At 34.3% G+C, this 18,979-nt stretch overlaps 1 protein-coding gene and 1 long non-coding RNA gene across 4 annotated transcripts in view; one reads left to right on the plus strand and one right to left on the minus strand.

Moving 5' to 3' along the window:
- LOC135215416 (transmembrane protein 164-like) overlaps positions 1 to 5,097 on the plus strand; it is a 111,597-nt gene extending 106,500 nt beyond the window's left edge. Inside the window, exons 6-8 of the mRNA XM_064250028.1 lie at positions 1,450 to 1,550; positions 1,769 to 1,939; positions 3,691 to 5,097. Of these exons, the coding sequence (XP_064106098.1) occupies positions 1,450 to 1,550; positions 1,769 to 1,939; positions 3,691 to 3,885 (467 nt within the window). The 3' untranslated portion in view covers positions 3,886 to 5,097. The remainder of the gene's footprint in view (positions 1 to 1,449; positions 1,551 to 1,768; positions 1,940 to 3,690) is intronic.
- Positions 1,800 to 18,979, minus strand: part of LOC135215417 (uncharacterized) — a 26,511-nt gene continuing 9,331 nt past the window's right edge. For 2 of the 3 annotated variants that reach the window (XR_010314677.1, XR_010314676.1), the window contains exon 3: positions 14,909 to 15,040. This is a non-coding gene — a long non-coding RNA (uncharacterized LOC135215417). Of the gene's footprint in view, positions 1,932 to 14,908; positions 15,041 to 18,979 lie in introns of those variants that run through there. The other variant, XR_010314678.1, reaches the window with a different exon arrangement.

Here is an 18,979-nt window from a genome sequence, read left to right on the forward strand (position 1 = left end):
TCACTGATGGACTTCTCACCCCTGACTTGCATTGCCGTTAGGAGATTTTCTTTGCCTCTATAAATTCCAGGAAAGTTTTGAAGTAATGATCCACTTTCCACAAATTCTTGCAGCAAGTATTTGCTTCTTTAGTCATCTTGGAAAAACTAATGAGGTTGTTATTGTAGCAAAATGATCACAGCATTTTCATTTTCAGTGGTGCTCAATTTTGGATGGCTAGGTGCATTATTAGTATAAAAAAATACTAAATGGCAGCCCTTCCATCTCTTGAGTACATTCCCATTGTGGAGATAAAAGAGATGGGTAAATATCCTGTAAATAAAACTGCTGTGGCATGTGCTTCTTATTTTTATTCCCAGATGTGGAAGTCATCATTACATTTATTTAATTATTTTGGAGAACTTGAAGATTCTTTACTCAGTAAACAGTTTCAGGCCATGTCATATGCTGATCAGCTTTGCTGTACAGTACCAGTGTTAATCTTTGCTAAATTCATTAAAGCCTGGTGCCTGTTTTGTACTTTAGTTGCTATTGGTGGGCATTCTTTTCCAAAATAGTGCTGTTTTATGGTTAAAAAAAAAATGTAGTTTTCCTCTATACTAATTTTCTTTTGACTCTACCAGAAACTTAGCAGGAGGGTCTTTATCAGCAGTTGCTATTTTTTGAAAGGCTTAAGGCATTGTGCTGTAACTTACTGTTGGCAGGAGGCATCCTTTTCCAATTCATATTTGATACTCCGATATTTAATCCCTTTTCTGAAAATATCTCCATTCAGTCCTAATCTTGGGCATTTGACATAACCAGCAACCTGTGAAGCATGCAGTATGAGTGACAGCCTAAATTGGAATGAATGCTCATTTTTGCCATACAGCTTGTTAATCTCGGCATTGTTTATCCTTGTGTTTGATATCCAGAATATTTATTCTCGCTCGAAGTATTTCATGCTTTCTCTTTTTAACAGAGGCCATTGATATGGCATAAGGTCTTTCAAAGATTACAGACAGACTGTGGGAGTGATGCAACAAGCAATTCCCAGAGGCATATTGGATGAGTATTTCAGGAAAATGGGGAAACACAGATATGGGAAATGAGGGAGTTTAGCTGTATACTGTGAGGTGCAGGGCCTGATATGGTCCAACAATTTTTATTATGTTACAGCATTTACTCACCTGTTGGATGTGTGGAAATTTGAGAAGAGATTACTTTTATTCATGAATTTTCCCTTTCCCTGTGAGGCTTGGATCTACTGACAAGGGGAACTACTGTCCTGTAATAGTACAGTATTAGTTTTGCAACTGCTTTTGTGGATTGTATTTAGTGTAAAGCTATGAAAATAGCTACATCACGAAGGTTTTGTATTGTAATAATTATGAATTAATGTCTTTCATTTAGAATACTGTAAAAAATTAGAAGTTTTCTTCTGTTGATTATGGAATTTTCTCTCCTCAGGTGTGTATACAGTAGAAAACATCAAAGACATGAGATGGACCATAATGTCGCTAGGCATTCTTCTGTTATATCACTTTGTCCCATTACAAATATTTGGCATGGTAAGCATTTTTTTCATGTAACTCTCTTGTTATAAGGATGAGGTTTTCGATTGGTTCACTACTGTTTGTTCATTGATTCAGTCCTAGTAATACATAGGCTTTTATTACCCATGATCAAATAATTAGCTTCACACATTCATGTTGTTCTTGGATATTGTATCTTTGCATGATTTCTTCAGCTTGATGCAAACTTAATTTTAATTTTTTTTGTTTTTTAGGCATCTCAGGTGAACTTGAATAACATGTTATGCCCTGCTATCAGTGATCCTTTCTATGGTCCAAACTACCGTGTTGCAGCCGTGTTACACCAGTCACTGTGTGTCCCTTTGGTTAGCAAGACATTTTGTCTGGTGGCAGATTTCTTCATTACAAAGTTTCCACCTACAAAGGTTAGTGAATTCAGTGAAAATTTGACATTTATTTTGGTATGAGAATTTTAAAAAAATAAAAATATAATTTCATAATCATCCTTTTTATGTGCAAATTAAATTTGGGTGAAATAGGAATGCTGTTCCTGAAATATATAAAAAATAATATTTTATCATAAATTTATAAGATATATGGCCAAGCCTTCATAGTGCTTGTTCTTTTAAACATGAAAAATAAGAACCAACTTCTGTAGATTTAGGCATCTTTACAGGGGTTAGCAATAAATGCTTAAATTAGCAATAATTATGCAAAAATTCTATAAAAATACAGACCGTAAAAAAAAGTGCCAAATCACATAAAAACAAATGTTAAAATATATACGTTATAATGTAATGCATAGTATAAAGTCGTATACACTCATAAAAAGTTGAATATATTGTCTTATTTACATGAACTTTTCATGTAGCTTATGAAGTTCAGCTAAAAAATACAAAAATCAATAGAAAAGTGAAAAGGAGTTCAGATTAGCGTACTGGGTGTTCATAGACAAGGACATTTCATCACTCATACACCTAGTTGTCATTTACTGTTTCTTCTGACCTGTCAGGAAACCCCTTTCCTGATAAAGGAACCTAGTATTTCATGTAAAATATTCTGCCCAGTTCAACATTTAAGGTTTACCTAGATGTCACAGTAAACACCCAGATGGTCCAATTTTTCCTACACCTTAGCACAAATAAACTAGTCTCTCTACTGGGCTGAGAATTTTTTAGTGGCTTTCATTAAAAAGGCAGACCCTCGCTCCTTTCCTAAATTGCAAGACATCCAAATGGTGAGTACTGTACATCGTTAACTTTCTTTGGAAGTGTTTCTTTCAAAGAAGTCTGAGTGTACGGAGTGGTTATTAGAGGCAGTATTCCTGAACTGGTGAAGGTGCAGTAATCCTGCAGCCAGACCCGACATAATTAAGAAAGTCACTGTAGAACCACAAGGGATGATACATGTATGGGTATCCATAAGAAAAAAAATTGTTAATAACTTCTGACTGTACTTCGGACCACAAAAATTTATCTGGGTTGTGGGAATTTATTTATTAGGAGCTATAAGCCATTTTGTCACCTGACAGTTTCTTTAGTAAGCTCCTTTGAGGACGAGCAGCAGCTGCGCTATCAAAAACACAGGTTTTCACTTAGGAAAAACCTATTTTTGGCAGTTGCTGTGGGTCATCAAACCCACCCACTTTCCTGACAAAAAGATGTGGGATTGGGGTGAACATTTGTCTTGCACAGACCTGACGTGTAATGAGGAAGGTGGCCGACATAAGCTGTTGCCACATCTGTGTGAGTGGGACGTAGAGAGAGCCAAGGCAGTCATTGTAAGACAGGTGATAGAGCCCTCATGTATTAAGTCTTTATATTTTACTTTCCAACGAGTACAATTCTGGCCAAGACCAACTATGAGAGAATTCTTTGTCATCAATTTGTGATCTTTAGGATATCCCCATTACTGTGGAGTATATTGGCAGACTGTTCTTAAATATATAAATAAGAAGAGACATCATCAAATTTCAGGTTCTATACAAAAGGTTACAAAATGGTTCCAGTGCCAAGTCATTAGACCAAACTTTCATACTACAAATCAGTTGTAAGCTAGTAATAGTTGCATAGATTCAGGAATATTTACAATCTAAAGAATGTGAAATTAACTGTAAAAGTGACTATTAGAGATATATATAACCAGAGGACAAAATTGAAACTCAGGTTTTTTTCAGGTAAAAGATAATTTGGAAGCTGATGTAACAATGAGTGCATATGACCAGAGCATAGTTAGCCATGAAATGGCTGACAAACAGAGAGCTAGTCAAGATAAAAAGAATGGCCTAAAACATAATGGAAGTATTCATAGAAGAACTCGCAGTGAAGCTGTGAGTGTTCCCCAGTGGAATGGTCACAGCCATCAAGAATAAGTTTCTGTCATGAATCTCTTTACTAGGTCACATTAACTTAATACTTAATCTTATGTGTCGTGACATTACATTTAATTATGTACTGTTTATTCTGTAGTTCTACAAGTTTATGTATATTATTCATTTTTCATGTAGGATTTTTTATGGAATTTCATTATGCATTTAATTTGAATTCATAGGAAATCAGAAGGGCAGAAGTATTCCACTTATACCATGAATATTTTAACCAATTTTGTGCAAGTTAATGATAAAAGAATTTTCTGTTGCAAGGCTCATGAGTCTTTATAGTTTTGTACACCTTACTACCCAAGCTATGCAACCCTAACCCCTGTTGGCCCTTTGCACACTTTGCCACACAAGCATTTACATTGCTGGTGTATCAGTTAAGAGTATTGAGGCAAGGTGTGTGCATGTACCTTTGTAGGCATGTTTGTAATTGAATATTTGCATGTATGTACAGGCCAGCTAGTTTGACTTTTCCTTCACAGTCAGTTCTTTTATAATCAGTTTTCACGAAGATTGGCAAATTTGTGTATTTTTCATTTTTATACTTGGTATATGTATAATCAACAAGTCAACTTTTATTGATTATTCCTATAATATATATAAAGCTAATGGTATGAGATAAAATAGACACTACAGTCTGTAGGGTATACTTTTGACTTGGTAATGAGATACATTTCATTTATTGAAAAGTAATTTGCCCAAGTTTGTGTCTGTGGAGTTACCCCTTTATATTTTTGTGGAAAGTTTTGTTTTGCATTTTAATTTATTGAAATGGAGTCATGGATGGAAGATATTTGAGAATGATGTATTCAGGTATTCTGAATTCCTAGTCAGTTTTGGAAATAGATTAGCTGCTATGCAGGGTAGCATCTATTTTTTAATGAATATGCCTGCTGGCATGGGAGATCTTGGTAATAACAGTATTTTGTAATGAGGTACACTGAAAAGAAATACAATAATGCTGCCAGAATGTAGTTGACACCTAAGTCTTGTTAGCTGCATTGTACATTTCTTTGAATGCACTGTTTTTATAAAGACATTTGGTTGTGTTTGTTTTTTCATAGTTATCCTACGTATTCCCTATGTCTTATGGTTTGTTTTGTGTAACATTCCTTTGTATAATGATGGTTATACTGCAGTACTAATAATGGCCCACATTTACCTAACTGGTGTACCAAAATACAGAAAAAAATAATTTTGTGATTACTTAGTTTTTTATTTTGTCCAGGCCATAATATATAATGCTTTTCAGCCTTCAGTATCCTATAAATATTGAAGCTCACAGTCTCATTCATTTTGTATAAAAGCATCATTGGTAAGCTGAAGAGTAATTTGGTAATATTATATGCATATGTTTTATGATTTCTGTCAGTACCAGTCAGATGAACATGAAGCCAAAATTTCCCACCCAAGAACTTACAAATTAAGTTAGATATAAATGTCAGTGCAGTTTGCAATGGAGTTGTTGCATAGCAGTCATTGAAAAAACCTGTCTTGGTTATAAAGTATTTAGGTGTCAAGATTGGTACCGTTGAATACTTCTTCAAAAAGGAGAAAGCAGCCAAATAAATTTTTTTTTTCTTATATTATGACACTTGCATATCTAAATTGGTGCCAGTTGTAGCTTGCATGCATACAAAATAGATTTGGAAGTGCCAAAATTAGTTTCTGTATTAAGTAGGTGTAATTAACATAGCTTTAATAGATTCCATTGCAATACTATAGATATTGCCATCAAATATTATGGCAAAACAGTGATCTTTGTCATCTTCTTACTGGTGTGTAATATAAGCAGTGTGGAGTAAGTTTGCTGAGAATCTTTTTTTTTTTTATTATAGATGAGAGCTTAAAAATATGATCCACTTGGATAGAAGATTGAAAAAAAAAATTGAATAGTGTATAGCTAAGTGTCTGCATCATTTTGGTAAGCCTTGTATGTATAAAGGTCTTAGATTCACTTGATATATAGCTATGCAGATTACAGAGATCCCAGCATCTTCAGCACAACCGCATAGATCTTTGATATAAAAGTAATAAAAATTTGTAGATGTGGAAAGGCTGCTTTCAGTGTCTGAGAATTAGTGTAGTCATAATAAAATGGAGGAATTGCTTGTGGTCTGGGATATTACAAAAAGGTGGCGTTGATGTCAGCATTCAGAATTTAGTTAATTTTTGCATACTGTACATCGTAGGTTCTTCGTGAAAGATAAACTATTCTTTATCCATGGTGTTAGTTGGTTTCTGGAGCATACTAGATAAAACTGGATTGTTGTCAGCAATAAACACTTTTTTTTTTTTTTTTAGGGTTCTCTTTTGTCATCATCTTGTTTGAATTTTACGTGTACTTATATGAAATTTTATGGTTATCAACATTTTGTTCAAACACACTGGGTTACTTTAGCCCCATTCTGTGTACAGTTTGCATAAGAAGAAAATTCTAAGAAAGTTTCTTTCTTGCCATAAAAATTTACATTACGTACTTGAATAAAATGTAAATAATGATAATAAGTGACTGGAAATTAGTAAGCTTCCAGTTTTGTATTATTGATACAAAATTTTATCTAAAGTTGTGATATTTTTGAGAGAAACTAAAGATGTTGCTTTGCTGACATTAACTGAAGTAACAGAAGGAATTTGAAATGATATGACACCAACTGAAGCAAAACTGCATCAAAACGAAAGATTCTAAACAAACCCTTAAATCCACTGGGAGGGAGCAGGGAAACACATGTGAATGGGACACTAATGCAAACTCCTCAGAAAATGTGAACATGAAGAAGCACTAAACAAGAAATGAACAAGAAAGCACAAAAACAATGAAAGGCTGTTTAGGCTTGTGGTGCACTAGTACACAGAAGACCATGAAAAATTGCAGGTGGGGTGTGTATGGTGTAACCTTTTTTTCTTTCAAGTTTTCATAGTTGGATTCATTTTACATGGAATAAGGCTAATTATGGTTAATGGGTTTTTATGTAACAAAGAGTTAAGTTTGAACTTATCAACACTGCATTAAATTTGAAATGTAGTTATAAAATAGGAACTCTTTAAGGTCATTATCAACTGAAAGTAGTTTTAAATCTTGTCACTTAAGTTTCATGAAATTTTGAAGATTGAGGAGTAAATTCTTGTCAGTTGTAGAATGTAATTGCAAAGTAATTTTTAATTTGCCAGTGTCTGATAACAGTTTGAGCCATGTATTATACTTGTCCTTTGTGATTTAAGACTACAATACAGGTGCCTGTTAAATGCCTTTATGCTCTACCTGTGTTGGGGGATTCACACAAAAATATCCATGGTCAAGAGCTCTAAATATATTGTATTCAAATTTTCAGATTTGTTAAAAGGTGTCCTTTTCTGGAAAACATTTTGCTCTATATGTAAATTGGTAATAAATAAAGTTTATGAATGGGTTTTATAGAAAAACTTATCTTTCAGCTTCTGTATTTTATTTTAAACTGGTTTCCTTCAAAAACTTGAATCACAGGTAGAGAGTAAAAGCATATCTGAAAGATGATTTCATAGTTTAGTATTATGAATCTTAGACATAATGTGTAGTTTGATATTTGTATGGAATAGATAATTCTGGTAGATAAAGACTTCGTAACGTTTTGTATTAGGGAAAGCAGTATAGCAGCAGCTTCAAAGCGGTAATTACATAGAGGAAGGAGTTTGGAGTAAGTGTAGTGAATTTTGTAATGAAAATGATAAAGGTTTAGATTAATTCTATTAAAGGGATGAAGTAATGGAATATTTCTTTCAGCAATGAACAAGATCCCTATGGTGCAGTGCAGTTTCTTTCCAGAAAAAATGACTACATGTATAGTATCAATGATCAAATTGAACCTGCTAAAGCTTCTGCTATATTTGCACTGCTTCCAAGTGAAAATAAATATATATATATTATATATGTGTCGTATAGATTCTGTGATATACTTAGAACCCTTTTATATGTATAAATTTTCTTGTTATTTCTATAGTACATCTATTTACTAATATGTATTAATTTCAAGAGAATGATATTCTCGGGAAGATGGGGCGCATATTTTATACACTAAGTGCATCTTGCTTTAGACCATGATTATTTACAGACATTAGGAAAGCTTATGTGGTGTTCCTGAATTTGTGCTCAAAGCATCTAGATTGATTTTTATGTGAATATTTGAAGGTAATGATTAAACAAGTAGCAGCTTATGTAATTGTGTTCAGTGTGCATGTGTATGTAAGTACAGTACCGTGTCCTACATCCTTTTTCCTTTTTTTCAAATATTCTCAGCCCCTTAAGGCTCAAGTTGTATCGAATTGTATTTTGCAAAAGATATATTACGCCACTACTGCAAAATACCCTACATGCATGTTGTGTCAGCACTATAAGCAATTTGTACTTAAAAGATATCCTGGAGGAAGGAATACTCAAGTAGGACAGCAAGTGCTGTATGTGGGTTACTGTTGAAAGTTTTAAGGAACTGTCATATGATTAACTTTCACTGGAAGAGAATTTGTTTTATTGCCTTTAAAAAGATTTCATAACTCAGGATTGACCTCTAATACATTTTATAGTCATCATTAATAGCATTTGATTATTTTAATGATGTCTGTAGGCTCTTAGGTGCTTTTCAACGCAGGTCATTTAGGTTTTGGATGTTTTTTTTACTCTATATTTAATCCTGATGGCTTGAAAATTTACATGTATTTTCTTTTTGTTAAGACCTCATAAAATATGGACTGAAGAAAGGTCCTTTCACAAACAAAATTGTAAAATAGTGATTTTATAGATATGAGAAGAATTCAGTGTGAGGTGGGTAAGTTACAGGCAAAGTGTTATAACTACTGTCTTCATTTGTTTCAACTTTTAACCCTTTGAGATTCTGATGACATCATCCGATTCCCAACTGTTAGATTGAGATGCCGCCATCCAAAGTAAATATTTGGCTAACTTAAGTGTGTCATGCTGACTTGCTTATTATTATTTTTTTTCATTTTTAGCATATTAAAGTACATACAGGTATTATGCTTCCAAATGACAGCAAGATGCTTTATACCATGAAAAGAAAGTTTACGGTGAGTTATACAATAAAAAACTTCTGTCCAATTGTTCTGTATATGATTGAGCAGATGAATTTACAATGACCTGCCTCCAAAAAAAACTTAACGGTGAAGTAATTGGAGTGCCTGCAAAGTCTGTTTATAGTCAACCTAGATTATACTTTATAGGCATAATAAAAACTGAAGCATATTTGTGATGATGTTAATTCCAGAAAATCTAAGTAATAGACTTCTTTCAACAATTTCAGATAACAGATTTGTAGACTGTCATAATTTGCTTAAAAATGACATGAAAATTTTAAGCAAAAAAGGTAAATTTAATAGCAAGGCACAAAGAGACATAGATGAATGTTGGCTCAGAATCAAATCTGATTGGCATCTGTATTAAAGGGCCTAATTTTCATTGTTAATTGCAGTGGTTTGTTTCTTTCAGAGACTTTTATATATAATCAATAATCATGTTATGTTCATGCGCATTTGTACTACTGAAATGCTTTGTGATATATAATGAACAGCAATGAACCCATACATTTATCAGAAAACATCCATATATTGCCTTATGAAGTAAAGTTTATAATGGTAATATACTAAGTTGATTTTAAAATATTTCTTGAATTTAAAGACGGTGAAGGTTTTGCTGCTAAAATGCTACTAAAAAAAAAAAAAAAAAATATATAAATCAATTGGAAAATAGTTTTTGATTTCACTTAATGAAGCTATCTTGCTTTTCAGATATCCAAGTTTTTAGTATATAATTTATGTTAAATTCATGTACATAATACTAGCTATTTATACTCTATTTTACTTATTCTGTGTAAAATCCTAAATTAGTAATTCATTTAAAATCATATAAATCTATTTGCACTGCCCCATTTTCCATTTTCCTGTTAGACATGAGTAAAACTGCTACTTAAAAGTCTGTGCTATTGGCAAGACCCTTCGTTTTCCTTCATTAATTAGTCCAGTACACTTTAACACGGGCTGTTTATGTGTGAGTTCTCATTATTTAATTTAAAATCAACTGTTATTACAAGACTTGGTGTTCAAAAGTGGTGAAGTCAAGAGTGAATTCCCTTCAGATAATTTAAAAGAAACTTTAGTAGGTATTATATGATTGTGTTTAAAAAGTTTGTTCTTTTATTGATTATTTAGGTCAAATAAGGTCCCTGTTCACTTTGCATATACTCTTGTTTGAAACCAGATCATAAGTAGTCTCACAGGCTCTTGACTAAGGATTCTGCTCTAGTGAAACTTGGCTTCTGTAAGCTGTGTTTTATTAGGAACATTGCTTCTGGAGAATTAAATCTTATTAGATCTGTTGAATTACTTAGATTTTACATGGCTCCTTGTGTTTATATTGCAGTGCTTGTCATGTATGTAACTATGAACAGTTGTTTTTGCAGTCTCCCTGTAAGAATGCATGTAATCCCATATATATTTTAGATTATGTTGGGTTACTGTTTTCATTTAATTCTGCTTCCTTAACTGAAGCATGTTGAATACAGTATATCATTTTCAAATCCACTGGTTGATAAGGTGTCTGTAAAAGAACACACAAAAAGTTCCTAAACTCCTTTGGAGCACTGCTCTCTTAGTGGTTCAAAACTTTATTTCTAAAATAGAATAATTCTTAATTATGTGCCTTAAATCAGTGTGAAGCACATTTCGAGCTATAAATGTGCAGATGTGAGGTAAGCTGTAATTTACACTAATGGTTTCACTTGGCTTTGGTCTTTTCTGATTTATACTTTATTAATTCTTTCCTATTCAAATAAAGTCCAGAAGAATGAATTCTTAAGATCACCTACCTCAGAGCTCATGTACAGTGCCTTTATTACAGTTTTTAATACATACATCTTAAACATTTTTGTGATATCAGCAGTGTAGAAACTATAGAAAGGTAGTTACCGGTATTTTGCTTGAACACAGCTCATTGTTTTGGCTAGGGTTCCTAGAAAATGCAAACACTTCATATCTCATGATGAGAACGTTGTATCACTATCTCGCTAACAGAAATCCAAGCTTCTCTATCATCTGTTGAATATAAGTAGCTTGTGTACTGAGATCTTTTGAATATTCAGTAGCTTATGGTTTAATGTGCACGATGGCTCAGATGGAAATGCCAGACTTCATGTGTTAGCTTGAATATCGGCTATTGACACAATACCCAATTTCTTTGTTGTCAAATTATATTATTTATCATACTATCACTTACAGTAATGGATCTGAATATACCATTAGTATTCTAGCACAGATGTATGGGAAGTTTAGGAATCTATTAATCTTTTTGGACACTTTGAATGCCTCAATTCCTTTATTGGACTGTGGGACCTTGAAAGAGATATACTGTACAGTTTTAACAGATAAACTTGGAGTTATAATGTCATCAGGAAGATTGTTTATAAAATTCACGTATATACATAAAGAAGTATTTTATTTAGTATCAACAACTAACATTTATCTTCCTGCCTCACTCTGTAAACTTTCTTTCACATGCCTCCAGGCTTAAAGATGGAAAATACAGTACATTTAATCAAGTTTGTGCAATATAACAAACTTCACTGTTTATGTATTTACATATAAGTTAAGAATTCTGCTCATATGTATGATTACTATTATCTTCCCATGACTCAGTGTCAAGTTTGCTGCTCACCGGAGTAGTAGGGAAGTGTGTCCAGAACAAGGGATTTTATTTATGCATAATATATTTTAGTTCCAAAGTAATGTACAGGTTAAAACTTTACTGTCTTGAACTTTCCATGTGTAATTTTGTATCTCGTGCATCCTGGTAACTTATTTTTATAGACCAATATTTTTTTAAAGTATTTATGAGAATTTTGCCATAATATTTTATTTTGCTCTTTTTAGAAATTTTGATTTTCTAAAATGTTAGAATTTTATCCAATCTTTTCTTTAGATTTAATCTGAGGTAGTATTTTTAACCTACCTATTTCTTTTTATATTTTATTTTCAAAATTGTTTTTCCTTTTGCATTAAGTTTTGCAGTTTGATTTCCATAATTATTTCAGCCTTTCAATCTGTGTAGCTTAACTTCATAGATTACCTTGAATTTTCCTTGCATTTAAAGTCCAGCCATTTAGTATATTGTTGATTTAGTGGTCTTAATGTTTTGAATGCCTACAGTTTGTCCTGTAATTTGTTTCATCACAATCCCAGTTAATCACATAAATGCCTCTATTTTTGTCTGGAATTTTTCCAGGATCACCAGTCTTCTGTTTGTCAGATAGAAGTAGGTAGTCTAACCAAGCACATGCCCTCCAGAGCCTTAGTTGTGCATTAACCAATAACATCATTTTTTGTAATCATACTGTGCTGGTAACAGCTCCACTTACATTCTCCAAGCATTTAATTCAAAGAGGAATTGCTGCCCAGCACTTTTTAATAATTTCTTTTCCATCATTCCTTACTTTAAATAATTTATTTCAGTCATTGTTATATTAAGTGCTTTTTTTAATGCTAAAACTGAAAACTATATTTATTAGTACTGGTAATCTTCTAATGCACAAAGATATAGTAATTCAGTTGCATTCCACTAGGAAAATTAAAAAGGTATGTCTCAGAAAATGCCCAACAGTTTCGTCCTCCAATGGGCCTCTTCCTGGAGCGTTTATTATTTCCTTAATAAACGCTCCAAGAAGAGGTCCATTGGAGGACAAAATTGTTGGGCATTTTCAGAGACATACCTTTTTCATTTTCCTATGTGGAATATAACTGAACTATACTTATTAGGTATGGTCAATCAATGCTACCGTCACATTGGCTAGTGTTATATATCAGTATGTAATTGCTTTATCCATATTCTGAGAATGTAGCTCTTATGCAGTGTTCCTTCATTCCACATCATGACTTTAGTATGTGGTGCACATAGTTCACTTTAAAATTACGTATTTAATGAAATTCTTTTTAAAGGAAGTTTCTTTTTTATTGTGTGAAGCTAATACTTCATTACCTGATCAGCAATTTGCAGTGCATTTCTGCTCACTTGAAAAACAGGTTTCCTGTTTGTTTCCCGTAATACAATGAAAGAGTAAATATACTACTGTGTTTTGTTTCATCACTTTTGCTTTGTGATGATAATTTGGATTTTTTTTTTTTTTGTATACCTGTTAGCGTATACCTTTTACCATTGTTTTTGTGATTTGACTTTCTTAGCTTTAACATTGTCTCTAGGTTGGTTATTTTATGGTTTTTCCAGTAACCACATCTTTTCTTGTATTGATTTAATTCACACATCCATTACAATATTTTTTTTTATTGGTTGCGTTCTAGCTGCCTTTTTAACCATTTCTTATAGTGACATGGTAGTGCTGTGATCTCTTACTTACATGATGACTATTGTGCAATTTCCATGCATTAGATATGCAGTCATAATGCCACAGTCCAGTTGCTGTGCCTTTCCAGGCAGAGCCTGTCAAGTATTTATGCCTTTTTCCTCTTAGCAGTACTTTCCCTTGAGGAGCAGTGCTTTCCTTAGAGGATTTCCTATGTAAGGGGAATTGAGAATCATTTAAGGGGAGTTAATCTTCACGGAACTCTGGTCATATTTGGTATGGGTCACCAAACCAGTAGAAACTATTTACTATATGGGACAGCAACCAAACTTGATCCCTTCATTATACACCCTTAACCCTTGGAAAGAAAGTAGATATTTCCATCTTTCACTTCAACTTCTGATCTGATGACAGGCAACAGTTTATTGATGCTATTCACTCAAGCTCAGCTTTTTTTTGGGAGTTAAAGTTACTTTGTAAATTGCCAATAAAGATCCATCATGTCTTTATAGAACAAAGCTTGCTTTCTTGGAAGTCCTTAACTGGGAAAAGTGTTTAGACTTCAAGCATCCTCCAACCCGAAGGAGGAAGCCTTTGCCACCAATCAGGCATGACTCCAACACAGGTGACTTCACCTAATAGTTTTCACATTTTTCTAAGATAAGCATTCCGAAAGAGGAATGAGGAGCCAGAGAGATGTATGTCCTATCCTTGACCACCCATGATTGATTGGTTCTTTAGAGCAGTTGCCGTGCAGCCTTGTTACCCCTCCTTGGCAATGGAAGCAGAATGTATAGTAAGCTTCACTGACATCATTGTCTAATAGTAAGGATACTAGTCCTTGTAGAACTTAAGGATTTTAAATGCATTTTTAACAGTACTATACCAAAGTTTACACTTGAGAAATGGGTCTTACTTTATCCTTATCTTATCTTTAAAGAATGTGATAATTCTTCATAGTCATAATGATGATAACATGTATACATTTGTGTTGAAAGTTATTGCTGCAACAGCTGAATTTAGTTTATATTGGATTTTATCAGTCTTAATACCTAACACTTTACCTTGGCCTGCAAGTTCACTTTATCATCAGGAAAGGATACAAATACTCTCAGGATTCTTTTAATAAAGAAATTATTGGGGAAAAAAAATTCAGGAAAGGAGGAGATCCAGTTGAAGGAGAGGGTGCTCATGTATGGTGAAGACTATTTCTCATAGGGTGCCTAGACCATGTATTTCTCATGCTCTCCTGAATATGCTCTCATCAGGATGATGTTGGGAAGACTGCTCAAGGTGGGTCTGGGTCCTGCTTTTTTTTTATACTGAGGGTAGTTTCTCAACTCTCAGACTGGTCCAAAATTCCGGACAGTTTCTCAGCCATTGTGAGTGGCAGGGTATGGGCTGGTTTTCATTTGGTATAGTAATACTCATGCCTGGTATTATGTGATTTTCTCCACTTGTAGTGAGCACTTCTTGGCACTGTTGCTGGTTTTCCCTTCCTGATGCTGAGTCTTGTTGGGACAGCAGGTCATGTGAATTACTATTAGGACAGCATATAATGTTGGGAAGGAAATGTTTTCTTATCAAGAGATTTTAATATCTGCATCTGTCTTGAGTCAAAGGTGCTGCCAATTATCTGGATGCTGTTGATAATGGTGTCAAAAGTGATTTGGTTAATAATGACCCCTTCTTGAATGTGGCTGGAGATCCTCTTTGCCAGGAGCATTATGATCATCCCAACATAAGGGTGGGGGTACCCATGGACATGGCTTTTGATATGTTAGACGACAACATGTATTTCTTTAGAGAAGATCCTGTAAAGGAGGGCATGGTTATTTTTCATGATTAAATCTTTTATTTTAGTACTAAAATTTCCAAATAAATTTTTGCTTGGTCACTACGTGGGGATACATTATTAGTAATGATATCCTCAAGGGTTCTCTCGTTCTCTATTTATTATGCATTCTACCTTATAGTTGTTGTTGATGGTGTCTTCCTTGAACTTTGGTTGGTGTTGCTCGCTGATGTATCACTGGTTCATTATTTTTGTAATTTTATCAATATCTTTGTTTGAGTATCCTTAGCTAGTTAAGATTTGGGAGACTGAGTCCTATTCTTTGTGGTCTTCTGCCTTGAAGAATGGTTAGAAAGGACTCTCCTAACAAAAGTTTTGAAGATGGTCTCTTCATATCAGGCAGGATGTTCACTCTGGCCCTTTAGCCTGAGCCCAAAGTGGATTATTTTGCTGAATATGATGGTACTGAAATTGACCGCATAATGTAGGCTGCTACATTCTTTGAACATGCAGTAGTCATTCCACTTCCTGGTTGTTGTTAATCTAACAAATTTATCATCAATGTACCTTATATGTAAGGTGCTACGATGGAAAACATACATACTTATTTTTCTGGGATGTTAATTAGTGATGATGTAGTTCTGTAGATATGATCCATAACAATGAAGATGGTTTTGCCTTTTGGTAGCATTGGTAAAGAGAAGTTCTACATCCATTGAAGCAATTATGCCATCATTTGGTAAACTTTATATAACTTAAAGGAATCTGGTGGATAAAGATAGGCTATATCAGGCAGAAACGTGTGTTGTATAAAATTTATTGATCTATTGGGCCAAGTGATATGTTGGAGGGGTGGTTTGGCTGATTATGAGGAACAGAGGTTTGCCTGCTTCATGGGTTTTCACATTTCCTTACATAACAGGTATTATTCCCTCAGTCATCCTATTTGATTGGGTGGTATTTATAGTGTGGGGTCCTGGGTTGCATCCTGCCTCCTTAGGAGTCCATCAATTTTCTCACTGTGCACCGTCTCTAATAGCACACTGTTCTCCACTAGTCCTGGAGCAACTTCAAAATCTAATTTTAACAGGTTCTTTTCAGTGATCTTGGCATCGTGCCTTGTGTTATAATAAGTATTGGTACAATTTCCACTGACTTATCCCATATACTTATTTCAATTTTCAGTCTTGATGCTTATCAATTGTTTCTTTCTTTCTCATCTACTTTTGTGGCCCATGGTACTGCAATATGAGTGTTTGATACTTTACTGATGTTTCCTGCAACATCAGTGAGTGTTACTTTTTCTTGATTTTGTCAATCAACGTCAAGTTTGGCACGTATCGCCCTATCTGTTCTGATATCATAGTCCCAGAGGATCTTTGCCTGATCATTTTCCACCACTCCCTCAGGTTGGTGTTTGTACCACTTATTTACTGCAAGCTAGGCTGTACCACTATTTACTGTAGGCCAGCTGATGTTTCTTGCACAGGTTCCAGTGGAGGGCTTTAGCTACTGAATCATACCTTTTTCTGTACTGGTTCTGTGCCAGACGTTCGCTTGCTAAGTGGGTTTTGGTCTCGTCTTTCATATTGCCCTTCCTGCACATGGACAAGATGTTATTTCCATCTACACATTGCTCTTTGGACACATCTGGTTCTTAGGGCCTGATCTTGTGCTGCTGTTAGTATTCCTTCTGTTTCCTTCCTGAGTTCTCCCCTTTGTAGCCATTGCTATGTTTTGTTGCTGGCCAGTTCTTAATCTGTCTCATGTACTGTCCGTGCATTGGTTTGCTGCGCCATTCCTCTTGTATTTTTTTTTTTCATTCTCCTGTCCCTGTATATTTCTGGGTCTTCATCTACTTGCATCAGTCCTTCTTCCCATGCACTCCTTAGCCCCACTGTTCCTCCTCATTGGACAAGTGGTTTTTGCGCTCGGCTACCAATCAAGTGGTCTGAAGTTCGATTCTCGGCTTGGCCAATGTCGAATCAGAGGAATTTATTTCTGGTGATAGAAATTCTTTTCTTGATATAATGCAGCTTGGATCCCACAATAAGCTGCAGGTCCCGTTGCTAGGTGACCAATTGGTTCCCAGCCACGTAAAAATATCTAATCCTTCGGGCCAACCCTAGGAGAGCTGTTCATCAGCTCAGTGATCTGGTTAAATTAAGATATACTTAACTTTTTGCTACCAGCTGGTCTTGACTACTGCAGGAATCACTCAGCATTACCACTATGCTGACCATGGTAGGACTCCTTTTATCTTGGCTACAATGGGATTATTGCTGTCTAGGCAGTCACTGCTGCCAACTCCCTTCTCACTACTGCAGGATTATCACCATTCTTTTAGAAAAGAGCGAATGAAGGGCTCTTAAACAAAATGTTAATTAGACTAATGTTTTCCTTACAAACCTATTCATCATGTAATGACTATCCTCTTCCCAGTCCCTCAGATTTTGCTGTCTTGCATGCAGTTTTCACAAAGTGTAGGTATTGGTTAGCACATAACTGAGGTTCCAGACACCATGTGCATAGTGAGATTAACTTCTTCCTCTTCTGTCTAACAATTAGAATGTTGATCCTGGAAACATCCAGAACACAAATATGCACATATGATTTAATGAGCATGTATTAAAAAACTTCAATTATGAAGTTTTCATTCTTTTTGATTGGAAGGAATAATTCCTCTTCCGAGTCCTTCCATTTATTCATTAAGGTAGAACCAGTATAGTCTTTCAGGTTTTCAGTAAAACTTGAATGAATAAATTAGAAGGTCTGTTTTTACTTTTGGTTTTTACTCTAATGGATGTTGAAGCTACTTGTGACGATTTGTCTACAGCTGTTAAAAGAAATTTAACCCTTTAAGTCTCTTGATGTAGTCATTTCTTCTCTCCTAGCATTAATCCCAACACCTGTTTATTTCTGAATTGTTTGTGGGCATCTTGGAAACTAATAACATTTATACATACCTGTACAATTTCTTTCTCAGATTACAAAACCATAAAGACATGTTGCATAGTAACACAATCCTAATATTCTTGGTGTGGAGTTCAATTGCTCACGTAGATGTTTAGTTATGTAATTTTTTTCCTTCAAGTTTTGCTGTTCATTGCCATAATCTTAACAACAAATGGGATCAAGTCCAAACACAACCTCACCTCTGAAGAAATGAATATTTCATCCTTTATATCTGCTAGTCTTAAATTAGTATTCTGTAATGATTCAAGAAATGGAAACAACTTACGATTCTCTTAAGTTTTCACTAGATGGCAAAGTGTGAATTTCAAATTTATATGGGTTTTCATTTAATGGGAACTAGTAAATACAGTATGGACATACAGTGCCAATTCTTGGGAAAACTGCTGAGAGATGTAATGAATTATAATAATAAAAAATATAAAGTTGTTTTATTCTAAGGAACCTACGTTGTTTCATATGTTCAGGTTAAGATCAGAAATAAACATGGATGACAAGAGACTTTCTGGTCTGTCAGTTAAGTAATAGGTTACATTATTTGGAGCAATTCTAGGGCCTCAGAAATAGACAATTGCATAACTGCTATTAATACCAACATACTAATGAATAGTTCTTTCTCACTGTTCATGACTGAGATTATCGAAAGTTGTGAATCATGATTTAGTGAGGGTGAATGAATAACCATATGGGAAAAAATGTGATAAAGTGCCTTGGAAACTATACTCAGTAGTCAGGACGACATTAATATCAGCTAAAATCAGTACAGTAGTAAGAATTAAGCTATTTGCAAATAAATATAGCAATTCAACGAAGTTACTGTAAATACTGAACAAAGTTTATTTATAACTACAGCGCAGAAATGGACACTCCTTAACCACACTACAAGAACCAAAGTTGTGAGTTGCAAAACAGAAGACGGGAAATATCAGGGGAGTGGACCATGATGCACCTTGGCTCCCATTTTTTTGGAATTTGAAGTGGGCAA

The sequence above is a fragment of the Macrobrachium nipponense genome, chromosome 5 (genome assembly GCF_015104395.2).
Source record: "Macrobrachium nipponense isolate FS-2020 chromosome 5, ASM1510439v2, whole genome shotgun sequence".
In the NCBI taxonomy this organism is placed as follows: domain Eukaryota; kingdom Metazoa; phylum Arthropoda; class Malacostraca; order Decapoda; family Palaemonidae; genus Macrobrachium; species Macrobrachium nipponense.